The 18,535-nt window shown below is 42.9% G+C and overlaps 1 protein-coding gene across 2 annotated transcripts in view; it reads left to right on the top strand.

The window, feature by feature from the left end:
- The window catches only part of 1700013D24Rik (RIKEN cDNA 1700013D24 gene), an 85,167-nt gene extending 66,953 nt beyond the window's left edge, over window positions 1–18,214 (top strand). For both annotated transcript variants that reach the window (XM_039107891.2, NM_001108645.1), the window contains one exon: window positions 17,974–18,214. In XM_039107891.2, the coding sequence (XP_038963819.1) occupies window positions 17,974–18,104 (131 nt within the window). In that variant the 3' untranslated portion in view covers window positions 18,105–18,214. The remainder of the gene's footprint in view (window positions 1–17,973) is intronic.
- Window positions 18,215–18,535: the final 321 nt, after the last annotated feature.

Raw genomic sequence — 18,535 nt, 5'->3', positions numbered from 1 at the left:
CCGATGATGCCATGTAGTCTTGGTTTCTGTTGCTTGGTTTCCTGTGCTTGCCTCTCTCCATCAGATTATCTCTAGTGTTACTTTGTTCTGCTATTTCTGACAGTGGCTAGACTGTCCTATAAGCCTGTGTGTCAGGAGTGCTGTAGACCTGTTTTCCTGTTTTCTTTCAGCCAGTTATGGGGACAGAGTGTTCTGCTTTCGGGCGTGTAGTTTTTCCTATCTACAGGTCTTCAGCTGTTCCTGTGGTCCTGTGTCCTGAGTTCACCAGGCAGGTCACTTGCAGCAGAAAAGTTGGTCTTACCTGTGGTCCCGAGGCTCAAGTTTGCTCGTGGGGTGTTGCTTATGAGTTCTCCGCGGCAGCCACAACCAGGAAGATCTGTGCAGCCCTTTCTGGGTGCTTCCGTGCACCAGGGTTCCAGATGGCATTTGGTGTTTTCCTCTGGAATCAGTAATGTGTGCAGAGTGCAGTCTCTTGTGGTTTCCCAGGCGTGTCTGCCCTCTGAAGGTTTAACTCTCCCTCCCACGGGATTTGGGTGCAGAGAACTGTTTATCAGGTCGGTCCCTTCAGGTTCCGGCGGTGTCTCAGATGCAGAGGACCCGCTGCTGCTGTGCCCTTATCCAAGGGAACCCAGAGGCCGTATACAGTTTCCTTTTGGGCCAGGGATGTGGGCAGGGGTGGGCAGTGTTGGTGGTCTCTTCCGCTCTGCAGTCTCAGGATTTCCCACCTGCCTAGCTGGTGAGGTCTTTCTCCCACAGGGTTTGGGAGCAGAGAGCTGCCACGGGCAGGGATCTGCAGGTTTGGGACTCCTGCTTTTTGCCTCTGCGTGTCTTGAGTTCACCAGGCAGCTTTCTTGCAGCAGAAAATTTGGTCTTACCTGTGATCCCGAGGCTCAAGTTCGCTCGTGGGGTGCTGCCCAGGGGCTCTCTGCAGCGGCAGCAACCAGGAAGACCTGTGCCGCCCCTTCCGGGAGCTTCAGTGCACCAGGGTTCCAGATGGTCTTTGGCTTTTTCCTCTGGCGTCCGAGATGTGTGTGCAGGGAGCAGTCTCTTCTGGTTTCCCAGGCCTGTCTGCCTCTCTGAAGGTTTAGCTCTCCCTCCCACGGGATTTGGGTGCAGAGAACTGTTTATCCGGTCTGTTTCCTTCAGGGTCCGGCGGTGTCTGTGGCAGGGGTCCTGCCGCTCCTGGGCCCTCCCCCACGGGAGCCCAGAGGCCTTATACAGTTTCCTCTTGGGCCAGGGATGTGGGCAGGGGTGAGCAGTGTTGGTGGTCTCTTCCGCTCTGCAGCCTCAGGAGTGCCCACCTGACCAGGCGGTTGGGTCTCTCTCTCACCGGGTCTGGGAGCAGAGAGCTGCTGCGGGCCGGGATCCGCGGGTGTGGGACTTCCGGTAAACACAGAACGTGCCCGGTTCTAGAGAAATTCTGCTTCCGTGTGTCCCAAGCTCACCAGGCAGCTTTCTTGCAGCAGAAAATTTGGTCTTACCTGTGATCCCGAGGCTCAAGTTCGCTCGTGGGGTGCTGCCCAGGGGCTCTCTGCAGCGGCAGCAACCAGGAAGCAAGAAATTTTTTTTAATTAACTTGAGTATTTCTTATTTACATTTTTTTAAAGAGCTAGTTGATTTTTATTTTTATTTATTTTTATTTTTTTTTTATTAACTTGAGTATTTCTTATTTACATTTCAAGTGTTATTCCCTTTCCCGGTTTCTGGGCAAACATCCCCCTAATCCCTCCCCCTCCCCTCCTTGATGGGTGTTCCCCTCCCCATCCTTCCCCCATTGCCGCCCTCCCCCCAACAATCTAGTTCACTGGGGGTTCAGTCTTAGCAGGACCAAGGGCTTCCCCTTCCACTGGTGCTCTTACTAGGATATTCATTGCTACCTATGAGGTCAGAGTCCAGGGTCAGTCCATGTATAGTCTTTGGGTAGTGGCTTAGTCCCTGGAAGCTCTGGTTACTTGGCATTGTTGTACATATGGAGTCTCGAGCCCCTTCCAGCTCTTCCAGGTCTTTCTCTGATTCCTTCAATGGGATCCTATTCTCAGTTCAGTGGTTTGCTGCTGGCATTCGCCTCTGTATTTGCTGTATTCTGGCTATGTCTCTCAGGAGCGATCTACATCCGGCTCCTGTCGGCCTGCCCTTCTTTGCTTCATCCATCTTGTCTAATTGGATGGCTGTATATGTATGGGCCACATGTGGGGCAGGCTCTGAATGGGTGTTCCTTCTGTGTCTGTTTTAATCTTTTCCTCTCTATTTCCTGCCAAGGGTATTCTTGTTCCCCTTTTAAAGAAGGAGTGAAGCATTCTCATTTTGGTCATCCGTCTTGAGTTTCATTTGTTCTAGGCATCTAGGGTAAATCAAGCATTTGGGCTAATAGCCACTTATCAATGAGTGCATACCATGTGTGTTTTTCTGTGATTGGGTTACCTCACTCAGGATGATATTTTCCAGTTCCAACCATTTGTCTACGAATTTCATAAAGTCATTGTTTTTGATAGCTGAGTAATATTCCATTGTGTAGATGTACCACATTTTCTGTATCCATTCCTCTGTTGAAGGGCATCTGGGTTCTTTCCAGCTTCTGGCTATTATAAATAAGGCTGTGATGAACATAGTGGAGCATGTATCTTTTTTATATGTTGGGGCATCTTTTGGGTATATACCCAAGAGAGGTATAGCTGGATCCTCAGGCAGTTCAATGTCCAATTTTCTGAGGAACCTCCAGACTGATTTCCAGAATGGTTGTACCAGTCTGCCATCCCACCAACAATGGAGGAGTGTTCCTCTTTCTCCGCATCCTCGCCAGCATCTGCTGTCACCTGAGTTTTTGATCTTAGCCATTCTCACTGATGTGAGGTGAAATCTCAGGGTTGTTTTGATTTGCATTTCCCTTATGACTAAAGATGTTGAACATTTCTTTAAGTGTTTCTCAGCCATTCGGCATTCCTCAGCTGTGAATTCTTTGTTTAGCTCTGAACCCCATTTTTTAATAGGGTTATTTGTCTCCCTGTGGTCTAACTTCTTGAGTTCTTTGTATATTTTGGATATAAGGCCTCTATCTGTTGTAGGATTGGTAAAGATCTTTTCCCAATCTGTTGGTTGCCGTTTTGTCCTAACCACAGTGTCCTTTGCCTTACAGAAGCTTTGCAGTTTTATGAGATCCCATTTGTCGATTCTTGATCTTAGAGCATAAGCCATTGGTGCTTTGTTCAGGAAATTTTTTCCAGTGCCCATGTGTTCCAGATGCTTCCCTAATTTTTCTTCTATTAGTTTGAGTGTATCTGGTTTAATGTGGAGGTCCTTGATCCACTTGGACTTAAGCTTTGTACAGGGTGATAAGCATGGATCGATCTGCATTCTTCTACATGCTGACCTCCAGTTGAACCAGCACCATTTGCTGAAAATGCTATCTTTTTTCCATTTGATGGTTTTTGGCTCCTTTGTCAAAAATCAGGTGCCCATAGGTGTGTGGGTTCATTTCTGGGTCTCCAATTCTGTTCCATTGGTCTATCTGTCTGTCTCTGTACCAATACCAAGCAGTTTTTATCACTATTGCTCTGTAATATTGCTTGAGTTCAGGGATAGTGATTCCCCCTGAAGTCCTTTTATTGTTGAGGATAGTTTTAGCTATCCTGGGTTTTTTGTTATTCCAGATGAATTTGCAAATTGTTCTGTCTAACTCTTTGAAGAATTGGATTGGTATTTTGATGGGGATTGCATTGAATCTGTAGATCGCTTTTGGCCAATGGCCATTTTTACTATATTAATCCTGCCAATCCATGAGCATGGGACATCTTTCCATCTTCTGAGGTCTTCAATTTCTTTCTTCAGAGTCTTGAAGTTCTTATTGTACAGATCTTTTACTTGCTTGGTTAAAGTCACACCGAGGCACTTTATATTATTTGGGTCTATTATGAAGGGTGTCGTTTCCCTAATTTCTTTTTTGGCTTGTTTCTCTTTTGTGTAGAGGAAGGCTACTGATTTACTTGAGTTAATTTTATACCCAGCCACTTTGCTGAAGTTGTTCATCAGCTTTAGTAGTTGTCTGGTGGAACTTTTGGGATCACTTAAGTATACTATCATATCATCTGCAAATAGTGATATTTTGACTTCTTCTTTTCCGATCTGTATCCCCTTGACCTCCTTTTGTTGTCTGTTTGCTCTGGCTAGAACTTCAAGAACTATATTGAATAAGTAGGGAGAGAGTGGGCAGCCTTGTCTAGTCCCTAATTTTAGTGGGATTGCTTCAAGTTTCTCTCCATTTAGTTTAATGTTAGCAACTGGTTTGCTGTATATGGCTTGTACTATGTTTAGGTATGGGCCTTGAATTCCTATTCTTTCCAGGACTTTTATCATGAAGGGGTGTTGAATTTTGTCAAATGCTTTCTCAGCATCTAATGAAATGATCATGTGGTTCTGTTCTTTCAGTTTGTTTATATAATGGATCACGTTGATGGTTTTCCGTATATTAAACCATCCCTGCATGCCTGGGATGAAGCCTACTTGATCATGGTGGATGATTGTTTTGATGTGCTCTTGAATTCGGTTTGCCAGAATTTTATTGAGTATTTTTGCGTCGATATTCATAAGGGAAATTGGTCTGAAGTTCTCTTTCTTTGTTGTGTCTTTGTGTGGTTTAGGTATAAGAGTAATTGTGGCTTCATAGAAGGAATTCGGTAGGGCTCCATCTGTTTCAATTTTGTGGAATAGTTTGGATAATATTGGTATGAGGTCTTCTATGAAGGTTTGATAGAATTCTGCACTAAACCCGTCTGGACCTGGGCTCTTTTTCGTTGGGAGACCTTTAATGACTGCTTCTATTTCCTTAGGAGTTATGGGGTTGTTTAACTGGTTTATCTGTTCCTGATTTAACTTCGATACCTGGTATCTGTCTAGGAAATTGTCCATTTCCTGAAGATTTTCAAATTTTGTTGAATATAGGTTTTTATAGTAAGATCTGATGATTTTTTGAATTTCCTCCGAATCTGTAGTTATGTCTCCCTTTTCATTTCTGATTTTGTTAATTTGGACACACTCTCTGTGTCCTCTCGTTAGTCTGGCTAAGGGTTTATCTATCTTGTTGATTTTCTCAAAGAACCAACTTTTGGTTCTGTTGATTCTTTCTATGGTCCTTTTTGTTTCTACTTGGTTGATTTCAGCTCTGAGTTTGATTATTTCCTGCCTTCTACTCCTCCTGGGTGTATTTGCTTCTTTTTGTTCTAGAGCTTTTAGGTGTGCTGTCAAGCTGCTGACATATGCTCTTTCCTGTTTCTTTCTGCAGGCACTCAGCGCTATGAGTTTTCCTCTTAGCACAGCTTTCATTGTGTCCCATAAGTTTGAGTATGTTGTATCTTCATTTTCATTAAATTCTAAAAAGTTTTTAATTTCTTTCTTTATTTCTTCCTTGACCAGGTTATCATTGAGTAGAGCATTGTTCAATTTCCACGTATATGTGGGCATTCTTCCCTTATTGTTATTGAAGACCAGTTTTAGGCCGTGGTGGTCCGATAGCACGCATGGGATTATTTCTATCTTTCTGTACCTGTTGAGGCCCGTTTTTTGACCAATTATATGGTCAATTTTGGAGAAAGTACCATGAGGAGCTGAGAAGAAGGTATATCCTTTTGCTTTAGGATAGAATGTTCTATAAATATCCGTTAAGTCCATTTGGCTCATGACTTCTCTTAGTCTGTCTACATCACTGTTTAATTTCTGTTTCCATGATCTGTCCATTGATGAGAGTGGGGTGTTGAAATCTCCCACTATTATTGTGTGAGGTGCAATGTGTGTTTTGAGCTTTAGTAAGGTTTCTTTTACATATGTAGGTGCCCTTGTATTTGGGGCATAGATATTTAGGATTGAGAGTTCATCTTGGTTGATTTTTCCTTTGATGAATATGAAGTGTCCTTCCTTATCTTTTTTGATGACTTTTAGTTGGAAATTGATTTTATTTGATATTAGAATGGCTACTCCAGCTTGCTTCTTCTGACCATTTGCTTGGAAAGTTGTTTTCCAGCCTTTCACTCTGAGATAGTGTCTGTCTTTGTCTCTGAGGTGTGTTTCCTGTAGGCAGCAGAATGCAGGGTCCTCGTTGCGTATCCAGTTTGTTAATCTATGTCTTTTTATTGGGGAGTTGAGGCCATTGATATTGAGAGATATTAAGGAATAGTGATTATTGCTTCCCGTTATATTCATATTTGATGTGAGGTTATGTTTGTGTGCTTTCATTCTCTTTGTTTTGTTGCCAAGACGATTAGTTTCTTGCTTCTTCTAGGGTATAGCTTGCCTCCTTATGTTGGGCTTTACCATTTATTATCCTTTGTAGTGCTGGATTTGTAGAAAGATATTGTGTAAATTTGGTTTTGTCATGGAATATCTTGGTTTCTCCATCTATGTTAATTGAGAGTTTTGCAGGATACAGTAACCTGGGCTGGCATTTGTGTTCTCTTAGGGTCTGTATGACATCAGTCCAGGATCTTCTGGCTTTCATAGTCTCTGGCGAAAAGTCTGGTGTGATTCTGATAGGTCTCCCTTTATATGTTACTTGACCTTTTTCCCTTACTGCTTTTAATATTCTTTCTTTATTTTGTGTGTTTGGTGTTTTGACAATTATGTGTCGGGAGGTGTTTCTTTTCTGGTCCAATCTATTTGGAGTTCTGTAGGCTTCCTGTATGTCTATGGGTATCTCTTTTTTTAGGTTAGGGAAGTTTTCTTCTATGATTTTGTTGAAGATATTTACTGGTCCTTTGAGCTGGGAGTCTTCACTCTCTTCTATACCTATTATCCTTAGGTTTGATCTTCTCATTGAGTCCTGGATTTCCTGTATGTTTTGGACCAGTAGCTTTTTCCGCTTTACATTATCTTTGACAGTTGAGTCAATGATTTCTATGGAATCTTCTGCTCCTGAGATTCTCTCTTCCATCTCTTGTATTCTGTTGGTGAAGCTTGTATCTACAGCTCCTTGTCTCTTCTTTTGGTTTTCTATATCCAGGGTTGTTTCCATGTGTTCTTTCTTGATTGCTTCTATTTCCATTTTTAATTCCTTCAACTGTTTGATTGTGTTTTCCTGGAATTCTTTCAGGAATTTTTGCGATTCCTCTCTGTAGGCTTTTACTTGTTTATTAATGTTTTCCTGTGCTTCCCTAAGTGTGTTCAGGTCTTTCCTGAAGTCCTCCAGCATCATGATCAAATATGATTTTGAAACTAGATCTTGCTTTTCTGGTGTGTTTGGATATTCCATGTTTGTTTTGGTGGGAGAATTGGGCTCCGATGATGGCATGTAGTCTTGGTTTCTGTTGCTTGGGTTCCTGCGCTTGCCTCTCGCCATCAGATTATCTCTAGTGTTACTTTGTTCTGCTATTTCTGACAGTGGCTAGACTGTCCTATAAGCCTGTGTGTCAGGAGTGCTGTAGACCTGTTTTCCTCTCTTTCAGTCAGTTATGGGGACAGAGTGTTCTGCTTTCGGGCGTGTAGTTTTTCCTCTCTACAGGTCTTCAGCTGTTCCTGTGGGCCTGTGTCTTGAGTTCACCAGGCAGCTTTCTTGCAGCAGAAAATTTGGTCTTACCTGTGATCCCGAGGCTCAAGTTCGCTCGTGGGGTGCTGCCCAGGGGCTCTCTGCAGCGGCAGCAACCAGGAAGACCTGTGCCGCCCCTTCCGGGAGCTTCAGTGCACCAGGGTTCCAGATGGTCTTTGGCTTTTTCCTCTGGCGTCCGAGATGTGTGTGCAGGGAGCAGTCTCTTCTGGTTTCCCAGGCCTGTCTGCCTCTCTGAAGGTTTAGCTCTCCCTCCCACGGGATTTGGGTGCAGAGAACTGTTTATCCGGTCTGTTTCCTTCAGGGTCCGGCGGTGTCTGTGGCAGGGGTCCTGCCGCTCCTGGGCCCTCCCCCACGGGAGCCCAGAGGCCTTATACAGTTTCCTCTTGGGCCAGGGATGTGGGCAGGGGTGAGCAGTGTTGGTGGTCTCTTCCGCTCTGCAGCCTCAGGAGTGCCCACCTGACCAGGCGGTTGGGTCTCTCTCTCACCGGGTCTGGGAGCAGAGAGCTGCTGCGGGCCGGGATCCGCGGGTGTGGGACTTCCGGTAAACACAGAACGTGCCCGGTTCTAGAGAAATTCTGCTTCCGTGTGTCCCAAGCTCACCAGGCAGCTTTCTTGCAGCAGAAAATTTGGTCTTACCTGTGATCCCGAGGCTCAAGTTCGCTCGTGGGGTGCTGCCCAGGGGCTCTCTGCAGCGGCAGCAACCAGGAAGCAAGAAATTTTTTTTAATTAACTTGAGTATTTCTTATTTACATTTTTTTAAAGAGCTAGTTGATTTTTATTTTTATTTATTTTTATTTTTTTTTAATTAACTTGAGTATTTCTTATTTACATTTCAAGTGTTATTCCCTTTCCCGGTTTCTGGGCAAACATCCCCCTAATCCCTCCCCCTCCCCTCCTTGATGGGTGTTCCCCTCCCCATCCTTCCCCCATTGCCGCCCTCCCCCCAACAATCTAGTTCACTGGGGGTTCAGTCTTAGCAGGACCAAGGGCTTCCCCTTCCACTGGTGCTCTTACTAGGATATTCATTGCTACCTATGAGGTCAGAGTCCAGGGTCAGTCCATGTATAGTCTTTGGGTAGTGGCTTAGTCCCTGGAAGCTCTGGTTACTTGGCATTGTTGTACATATGGAGTCTCGAGCCCCTTCCAGCTCTTCCAGGTCTTTCTCTGATTCCTTCAATGGGATCCTATTCTCAGTTCAGTGGTTTGCTGCTGGCATTCGCCTCTGTATTTGCTGTATTCTGGCTATGTCTCTCAGGAGCGATCTACATCCGGCTCCTGTCGGCCTGCCCTTCTTTGCTTCATCCATCTTGTCTAATTGGATGGCTGTATATGTATGGGCCACATGTGGGGCAGGCTCTGAATGGGTGTTCCTTCTGTGTCTGTTTTAATCTTTTCCTCTCTATTTCCTGCCAAGGGTATTCTTGTTCCCCTTTTAAAGAAGGAGTGAAGCATTCTCATTTTGGTCATCCGTCTTGAGTTTCATTTGTTCTAGGCATCTAGGGTAAATCAAGCATTTGGGCTAATAGCCACTTATCAATGAGTGCATACCATGTGTGTTTTTCTGTGATTGGGTTACCTCACTCAGGATGATATTTTCCAGTTCCAACCATTTGTCTACGAATTTCATAAAGTCATTGTTTTTGATAGCTGAGTAATATTCCATTGTGTAGATGTACCACATTTTCTGTATCCATTCCTCTGTTGAAGGGCATCTGGGTTCTTTCCAGCTTCTGGCTATTATAAATAAGGCTGTGATGAACATAGTGGAGCATGTATCTTTTTTATATGTTGGGGCATCTTTTGGGTATATACCCAAGAGAGGTATAGCTGGATCCTCAGGCAGTTCAATGTCCAATTTTCTGAGGAACCTCCAGACTGATTTCCAGAATGGTTGTACCAGTCTGCCATCCCACCAACAATGGAGGAGTGTTCCTCTTTCTCCGCATCCTCGCCAGCATCTGCTGTCACCTGAGTTTTTGATCTTAGCCATTCTCACTGATGTGAGGTGAAATCTCAGGGTTGTTTTGATTTGCATTTCCCTTATGACTAAAGATGTTGAACATTTCTTTAAGTGTTTCTCAGCCATTCGGCATTCCTCAGCTGTGAATTCTTTGTTTAGCTCTGAACCCCATTTTTTAATAGGGTTATTTGTCTCCCTGTGGTCTAACTTCTTGAGTTCTTTGTATATTTTGGATATAAGGCCTCTATCTGTTGTAGGATTGGTAAAGATCTTTTCCCAATCTGTTGGTTGCCGTTTTGTCCTAACCACAGTGTCCTTTGCCTTACAGAAGCTTTGCAGTTTTATGAGATCCCATTTGTCGATTCTTGATCTTAGAGCATAAGCCATTGGTGCTTTGTTCAGGAAATTTTTTCCAGTGCCCATGTGTTCCAGATGCTTCCCTAATTTTTCTTCTATTAGTTTGAGTGTATCTGGTTTAATGTGGAGGTCCTTGATCCACTTGGACTTAAGCTTTGTACAGGGTGATAAGCATGGATCGATCTGCATTCTTCTACATGCTGACCTCCAGTTGAACCAGCACCATTTGCTGAAAATGCTATCTTTTTTCCATTTGATGGTTTTTGGCTCCTTTGTCAAAAATCAGGTGCCCATAGGTGTGTGGGTTCATTTCTGGGTCTCCAATTCTGTTCCATTGGTCTATCTGTCTGTCTCTGTACCAATACCAAGCAGTTTTTATCACTATTGCTCTGTAATATTGCTTGAGTTCAGGGATAGTGATTCCCCCTGAAGTCCTTTTATTGTTGAGGATAGTTTTAGCTATCCTGGGTTTTTTGTTATTCCAGATGAATTTGCAAATTGTTCTGTCTAACTCTTTGAAGAATTGGATTGGTATTTTGATGGGGATTGCATTGAATCTGTAGATCGCTTTTGGCCAATGGCCATTTTTACTATATTAATCCTGCCAATCCATGAGCATGGGACATCTTTCCATCTTCTGAGGTCTTCAATTTCTTTCTTCAGAGTCTTGAAGTTCTTATTGTACAGATCTTTTACTTGCTTGGTTAAAGTCACACCGAGGCACTTTATATTATTTGGGTCTATTATGAAGGGTGTCGTTTCCCTAATTTCTTTTTTGGCTTGTTTCTCTTTTGTGTAGAGGAAGGCTACTGATTTACTTGAGTTAATTTTATACCCAGCCACTTTGCTGAAGTTGTTCATCAGCTTTAGTAGTTGTCTGGTGGAACTTTTGGGATCACTTAAGTATACTATCATATCATCTGCAAATAGTGATATTTTGACTTCTTCTTTTCCGATCTGTATCCCCTTGACCTCCTTTTGTTGTCTGTTTGCTCTGGCTAGAACTTCAAGAACTATATTGAATAAGTAGGGAGAGAGTGGGCAGCCTTGTCTAGTCCCTAATTTTAGTGGGATTGCTTCAAGTTTCTCTCCATTTAGTTTAATGTTAGCAACTGGTTTGCTGTATATGGCTTGTACTATGTTTAGGTATGGGCCTTGAATTCCTATTCTTTCCAGGACTTTTATCATGAAGGGGTGTTGAATTTTGTCAAATGCTTTCTCAGCATCTAATGAAATGATCATGTGGTTTTGTCTTTCAGTTTGTTTATATAATGGATCACGGTGATGGTTTTCCATATATTAAACCATCCCTGCATGCCTGGGATGAAGCCTACTTGATTATGGTGGATGATTGTTTTGATGTGCTCTTGGATTCGGTTTGCCAGAATTTTATTGAGTATTTTTGCATCGATATTCATAAGGGAAATTGGTCTGAAGTTCTCTTTCTTTGTTGGGTCTTTGTGTGGTTTAGGTATAAGAGTAATTGTGGCCTCATAGAAGGAATTCGGTAGTGATCTATCTGTTTAAATTTTGTGGAATAGTTTGGATAATATTGGTATGAGGTCTTCTATGAAGGTCTGATAGAATTCTGCACTAAACCCGTCTGGACCTGGGCTGTTTTTGGTTGGGAGACTTTTAATGACTGCTTCTATTTCCTTAGGAGTTATGGGGTTGTTTAACTGGTTTATCTGTTCCTGATTTAACTTCAGTACCTGGTATCTGTCTAGGAAATTGTCCATTTCCTGCAGATTTTGAAGTTTTGTTGAATATAGGCTTTTATAGTAAGATCTGATGATTTTTTGAATTTCCTCTGGATCTGTACTTATGTCTCCCTTTTCATTTCTGATTTTGTTAATTTGGACACACTCTCTGTGTCCTCTCGTTAGTCTGGCTAAGGGTTTATCTATCTTGTTGATTTTTCTCAAAGAACCAACTTTTGGTTCTGTTGATTCTTTCTATGGTCCTTTTTGTTTCTACTTGGTTGATTTCAGCTCTGAGTTTGATTATTTCCTGTCTTCTACTCCTCCTGGGTGTATTTGCTTCTTTTTGTTCTAGAGTTTTTAGGTGTGCTGTCAAGCTGCTGACATATGCTCTTTCCTGTTTCTTTCTGCAGGCACTTAGCGCTATGAGTTTTCCTCTTAGCACAGCTTTCATTGTGTCCCATAAGTTTGGGTATGTTGTACCTTCATTTTCATTAAATTCTAAAAAGTCTTTAATTTCTTTATTTCTTCCTTTACTAGGTTATCATTGGGTAGAGCATTGTTCAATTTCCACGTATATGTGGGCATTCTTCCCTTATTGTTATTGAAGACCAGCTTTAGGCCGAGGTGGTCTGATAGCACGTATGGGCTTATTTCTATCTTTCTGTACCTGTTGAGGCCCGTTTTTTAACTAATTATATAGTCAATTTGGAGAAAGTACCATGAGGAGCTGAGAAGAAGGTATATCCTTTTGCTTTAGGATAGAATGTTCTATAAATATTTTTTAAGTCCATTTGGCTCATGACTTCTCTTAGTCTGTCTACGTCTCTGTTTAATTTCTGTTTCCATCATCTGTCCATTGATGAGAGTGCGGTGTTGAAATCTCCTACTATTATTGTGTGAGGTGCAATGTGTGTTTTGAGCTTTAGTAAGGTTTCTGTTATGTATGTAGTTGCCCTTGTATTTGGGGCATAGATATTTAGGATTGAGAGTTCATCTTGGTGGATTTTTCCTTTGATGAATATGAAGTGTCCTTCCTTATCTTTTTTGATGACTTTTAATTGAAAATTGATTTTATTTGATATTAGAATGGCTACTCCAGCTTGCTTCTTCTGACCATTTGCTTGGAAAGTTGTTTTCCAGCCTTTCACTGTGAGGTAGTGTCTGTCTTTATTTCTGAGGTGTGTTTCCTGTAGGCAGCAGAATGCAGGGTCCTCGTTGCGTATCCAGTTTGTTAATCTATGTCTTTTTATTGGGGAGTTGAGGCCATTGATGTTGAGAGATATTAAGGAATAGTGATTATTGCTTCCTGTTATATTCATATTTGGATGTGAGGTTATGTTTGTGTGCTTTTCTTCTCTTTGTTTTGTTGCCAAGATGATTAGTTTCTTGCTTCTTCTAGGGTATAGCTTGCCTCCTTATGTTGGGCATTACCATTTATTATCCTTTGTAGTGTTGGATTTGTAGAAAGATATTGTGTAAATTTGGTTTTGTCATGGAATATCTTGGTTTCTCCATCTATGTTAATTGAGAGTTTTGCAGGATACAGTAACCTGGGCTGGCATTTGTGTTCTCTTAGGGTCTGTATGACATCAGTCCAGGATCTTCTGGCTTTCATAGTCTCTGGCGAAAAGTCTGGTGTGATTCTGATAGGTCTGCCTTTATATGTTACTTGACCTTTTTCCCTTACTGCTTTTAAGATTCTTTCTTTATTTTGTGCGTTTGGTGGTTTGACTATTATGTGACGGGAGGTGTTTCTTTTCTGGTTCAATTTATTTGGAGTTCTGTAGGCTTCTTGTATGCTTATGGGTATCTCTTTCTTTACGTTAGGGAAGTTTTCTTCTATGATTTTGTTGAAGATATTTACTGGTCCTTTGAGCTGGGAGTCTTCACTCTCTTCTATACCTATTATCCTTAGGTTTGATCTTCTCATTGAGTCCTGGATTTCCTGTATGTTTTGGACCAGTAGCTTTTTCCGCTTTACATTATCTTTGACAGTTGAGTCGATGATTTCTATGGAATCTTCTGCTCCTGAGATTCTCTCTTCCATCTCTTGTATTCTGTTGGTGAAGTTTGTATCTACAGCTCCTTGTCTCTTCTTTTGGTTTTGTATATCCAGGGTTGTTCCCATGTGTTCTTTCTTGATTGCTTCTATTTCCATTTTTAATTCCTTCAACTGTTTGATTGTGTTTTCCTGGAATTCTTTCAGGGATTTTTGTGACTCCTCTCTATGGGCTTCTACTTGTTTATTTATGTTTTCCTGGAATTCTTTTAGGGATTTTTGCAATTCCTCTCTGTAGGCTTCTACTTTATTTATTTATGTTTTCCGTTTCTCTAAGGCAGTTCTTCACGTCTTTCTTGAAGTCTTCCAGCATCATGATCAAATGTGATTTTAAATCTAGATCTTGCTTTTCTGGTGTGTTTGGATATTCCGTGTTTGCTTCGGTGGGACAATTGGGCTCCGATGATGCCATGTAGTCTTGGTTTCTGTTGCTTGGTTTCCTGTGCTTGCCTCTCTCCATCAGATTATCTCTAGTGTTACTTTGTTCTGCTATTTCTGACAGTGGCTAGACTGTCCTATAAGCCTGTGTGTCAGGAGTGCTGTAGACCTGTTTTCCTGTTTTCTTTCAGCCAGTTATGGGGACAGAGTGTTCTGCTTTCGGGCGTGTAGTTTTTCCTATCTACAGGTCTTCAGCTGTTCCTGTGGTCCTGTGTCCTGAGTTCACCAGGCAGGTCACTTGCAGCAGAAAAGTTGGTCTTACCTGTGGTCCCGAGGCTCAAGTTTGCTCGTGGGGTGTTGCTTATGAGTTCTCCGCGGCAGCCACAACCAGGAAGATCTGTGCAGCCCTTTCTGGGTGCTTCCGTGCACCAGGGTTCCAGATGGCATTTGGTGTTTTCCTCTGGAATCAGTAATGTGTGCAGAGTGCAGTCTCTTGTGGTTTCCCAGGCGTGTCTGCCCTCTGAAGGTTTAACTCTCCCTCCCACGGGATTTGGGTGCAGAGAACTGTTTATCAGGTCGGTCCCTTCAGGTTCCGGCGGTGTCTCAGATGCAGAGGACCCGCTGCTGCTGTGCCCTTATCCAAGGGAACCCAGAGGCCGTATACAGTTTCCTTTTGGGCCAGGGATGTGGGCAGGGGTGGGCAGTGTTGGTGGTCTCTTCCGCTCTGCAGTCTCAGGATTTCCCACCTGCCTAGCTGGTGAGGTCTTTCTCCCACAGGGTTTGGGAGCAGAGAGCTGCCACGGGCAGGGATCTGCAGGTTTGGGACTCCTGCTTTTTGCCTCTGCGTGTCCTGAGTTCACCAGGCAGGTCACTTGCAGCAGAAAAGTTGGTCTTACCTGTGGTCCCGAGGCTCAAGTTTGCTCATGGGGTGCTGCCTATGAGCTCTCCGCGGCGGCAGCAACCAGAAAGATCTGCGCAGCCCTTTCCGGGAGCTTCCGTGCACCAGGGTTCCAGATGGCGTTCGGTGTTTTCCTCTGGTGTCTGAGATGTGGGCAGAGTGCAGTCTCTTCTGGTTTCCCAGGCTTGTCTGCCTCTCTGAAGGTTTAGCTCTCCCTCCCACGGATTTGGGTGCAGAGAACTGTTTATCTGGTCGGTCCCTTCAGGTTTCAGCGGTGTCTCAGACGCCCCTTTATTTCTTTAATTGAGTTATTATGTCCTCCTTTAAGGACTCTATTATCTTCATAAGATAGGAGTTTAGGTCAGCTTCCTGATTTTCACGTGTGTTGGTGTATTCAGGGCTTGCTGTGGTGGTAGAACTAGGTTCTTTTGATGTCCATGTATACTGACTTCCATTGCTTATGATCTTGTGCTTGTCTCTCCCCATCTGGTTATCCCTAGTGTTTGCTGGTTTGGGTAACTCTGTCTGGAGTCTGCCTCTTTTGTCCCTGTGTTACAATAGTACTCCTGGTAGGCCTGTGGTCCTGGGTTTAGCAGATCTCTTATGGGGCCTTCCAACTGGACAGTATTCAGAGGGCCAGAGAAGCTGCTGATTTGTTTCCCTGGCAACAGTAGATCTCCTGGGAGGCCTTCAGACTGTTGGGTCTTCAGAGGAGCAATCACACCATTGTCCTGTGGGAAGCTGTTCTCTGGGGTTGGGGATGTGTCAATGGACTGTGGTTTCTGTTTCCTTGTATGCAGCCACACTCCAGGCAGGCTTTCAGTCTTTTGGGTCAGTTACCCTTCATGCCTCAGACCCCTGGGAGGTCTTCAGACTGTGATGTCAATTGCCCAGTTGCTCTATGTACAGAGGAACTCCTAGGATGCATTCAAGCTGTGGTGTCCTGGGTACAGTGGATCTCCTGGGATGTCTCCAGTTGTGGTGTCAGATGCCCTGGGTGCAGCAGATCTTTTAGGATGCCTCAGGATGTTGTATCAAATGTGTTGAGTACAGTGGTTCTTCTGATATGCTTCAGGATATGATGTCAAATGTTCTGAGTGCAGTGGGTCTGAAGATATAGCTTCTTCCAGGGAGCAGACTAGCTAGCAATCTGTCCCAGGAGAAAAGACCAGGCAGAAGGAGATTTGTATTTGGTAGGTCACACATTTGGGGAGATGGTGGGTCCCTGAGTAAACTGACATTCAGTAGCTGCTGTGGGACTCGGGGTTGATTCTTACCAAATGCTGAGTGCAGTGGACCCTCTGGTATGTCTGAAGATACAGCCTTTTCCAGGGAACAGACTAGCTAGCAGTCTGTCCCAGCAGAAAGGACCAGGTGAAAAGGGCTCCCTTACTGCTTTTAATATTCTTTCTTTGTTTTGTGCATTTGCTGTTTTGACTATTATGTGACAGATTTTTTTTTCTAGTCTACTCTATTTGGAGTTGTGTAGGCTTCTTGTATGTTCATGGGAATCTTTTTTTTAGGTTGTGGAAGTTTTCTTCTATAATTTAGTTGAAGATATTTACTGGCCCTTTAAGTTTGGAATCTTCCTTCTCTTCTATACCTATTATTCTTAGGTTTCGTTTTCTCATTGTGTCCTGGATTTCCTGGATGTTTTGGGTTAGGGGACTTTTGCTTTTTGCATTTTCTTTGACTATTGTTTCAATGTTTTCTATAGTATCTTCTGCCCCTGAGATTCTCTTTTCAATCTCTTGTATTCTGTTGGTGATGCTTAAGACTATGACACTTGATCTCTTTTCTAGGTTTTATATCTCCAGGGTTGTCTCCCTTTGTGATTTCTTTATTGTTTCTATTTCCATTTTAAGATTCTGGATGGTTTTGTTCAATTCCTTCACCTGTTTGGTTGTGTTTTCCTGTAATTCTTTAAGGGATTTTTGTGTTTCCTCTTTAAGGACTTCTACTTGCTTACCTGTGTTGTCCTGTATTTCTTTAAAGGAGTTATTTATGTCCTCCTTAAAGTCTTCTATCATTATCTTGAGATGTGACTTTAAATCAGAATCTTGCTTTTTCGGTGTGTTGGGGTATCCAGAACTTGCTGTGTTGGGAGATCTGGGTTCTGATGATGGCAAGTAGTCTTGGTTTCTGTTGCTTAGGTTCGTGCTTGCCTCTTTCCAACTGGTTATGTCTGATGTTAGTTGTTCTTGCTGTCTCTGAGTGGAGCTTGTCTGTCCTGTGGGCCTGTGATTCTGTGATCTTAGGAGTGAGAGCACTCTTGGGAGTCCAGTTTTCTCCAGTCAGGTTTTTGGTCCCGAGGGCCTTAGCTCTGGGTGCAGATGGAGATTGGATGAATCCTATCCCAGGCTGCTCTGCACATCACCTACCCTGTGCACTCCTGGTGGGTCCCTCCTTGGACAGTTAGTGGCACGAAAGCAGGGTCTTACCTGTGGGCTTAGGAGTGAGAGCAGTTCTGGCAGACCAGCTTTCTTCAGGCAGGTTTTGGATCCAAAGGGCTCTGATATAGCCTTAGCTCTGGGTGCAGATGGAGACCAGAAGGCCAAGCCTATCTTTTATATTATCAAATTTTACTATTCTCTTTTTCTCTTCAGTAAGATGGGAGTGATTATGCTGGGGAATCCTTATTGCTGGATCTTAGGTTATCACTCTGATTTGGGGATTAGGCTACCAAAGCTGTGATTATCCACATAGAAACTTTGAGACATCAAAAGGGTGTCTCACAGTAAAGCCTTCATTTGCCAGTAACTGACCTGGGAGTTTATTAGACTTCCTCTCCATTTGTGGTAATATCACCCTATTTAAATATTTTAAAGTGAAATTCTCCATTTTCTGTCTTCATGTCTTCTGGTTGTGCAGAGAGTTCAGTAACTACTGTATTTGGCAGTAATCTCATGTGATGTTTGCCAGATAGCACAACACCTGTAATGTGGTTTTATTTTAATATAAAATAAAATATAGTGCTTCAAGTTTTTCACTGATGTTTGGGAATGTTTGCAATTCGGGTCCTGTCAGAAACTGTTTGTTTTCTGACATTTTGCTTCACTTGTGGTTGTGTCATATGTTCTTGTGTTTCAGGAAGTCTCCTTCAGACCCCTGGGAGAGAAGCTCCAAGAAAAGAGACAACTGGTGGGAGAGAAGACAGCTCAATTCTGGTGGAAATTGTAGGAGAGAGGACCCGGGAAGTCTGCCCAGTGACACCAGTTTGAGGTGACCATATCTGTGAGGTGTCTTGACATCCCTGTTACAGAAAGATGCTTCAGTGTCATTATTTGTACTTAGGAGAATGTGATAATAAAGATTTTGAGCATCTCAGAAATTATTAGTTCTTTGTTGAACTTCTATCCTTTTTTTAATCCCATAAAATCAAACACCTCAAAACAGTTTTGCTGCAGAGATAGTCTCTGAAGTTACCTGTTATTTTATTCCCCCAAACAATACTTAGTTTTAAGAACATACCTTTTAAAAATAAGAGGCACCTTCAGCTTTATGCTATGCTTTTAATTTTCTTGGAATCAAGTTGCAGCTTTGTGACTGTTAATCAATGATGGTCTAGCAGAAATAGTTACAAGAAATTATGACACCAGTGGCTAGAAAAAAAGCTTTCTTTGTCCTTGGGCTGGAAATGGCTCTAAATGAG

Source organism: Rattus norvegicus, chromosome 4, assembly GCF_036323735.1.
Source record: "Rattus norvegicus strain BN/NHsdMcwi chromosome 4, GRCr8, whole genome shotgun sequence".
Classification (NCBI taxonomy): domain Eukaryota; kingdom Metazoa; phylum Chordata; class Mammalia; order Rodentia; family Muridae; genus Rattus; species Rattus norvegicus.
This window is presented reverse-complemented; position numbering and strand designations above follow the sequence as displayed.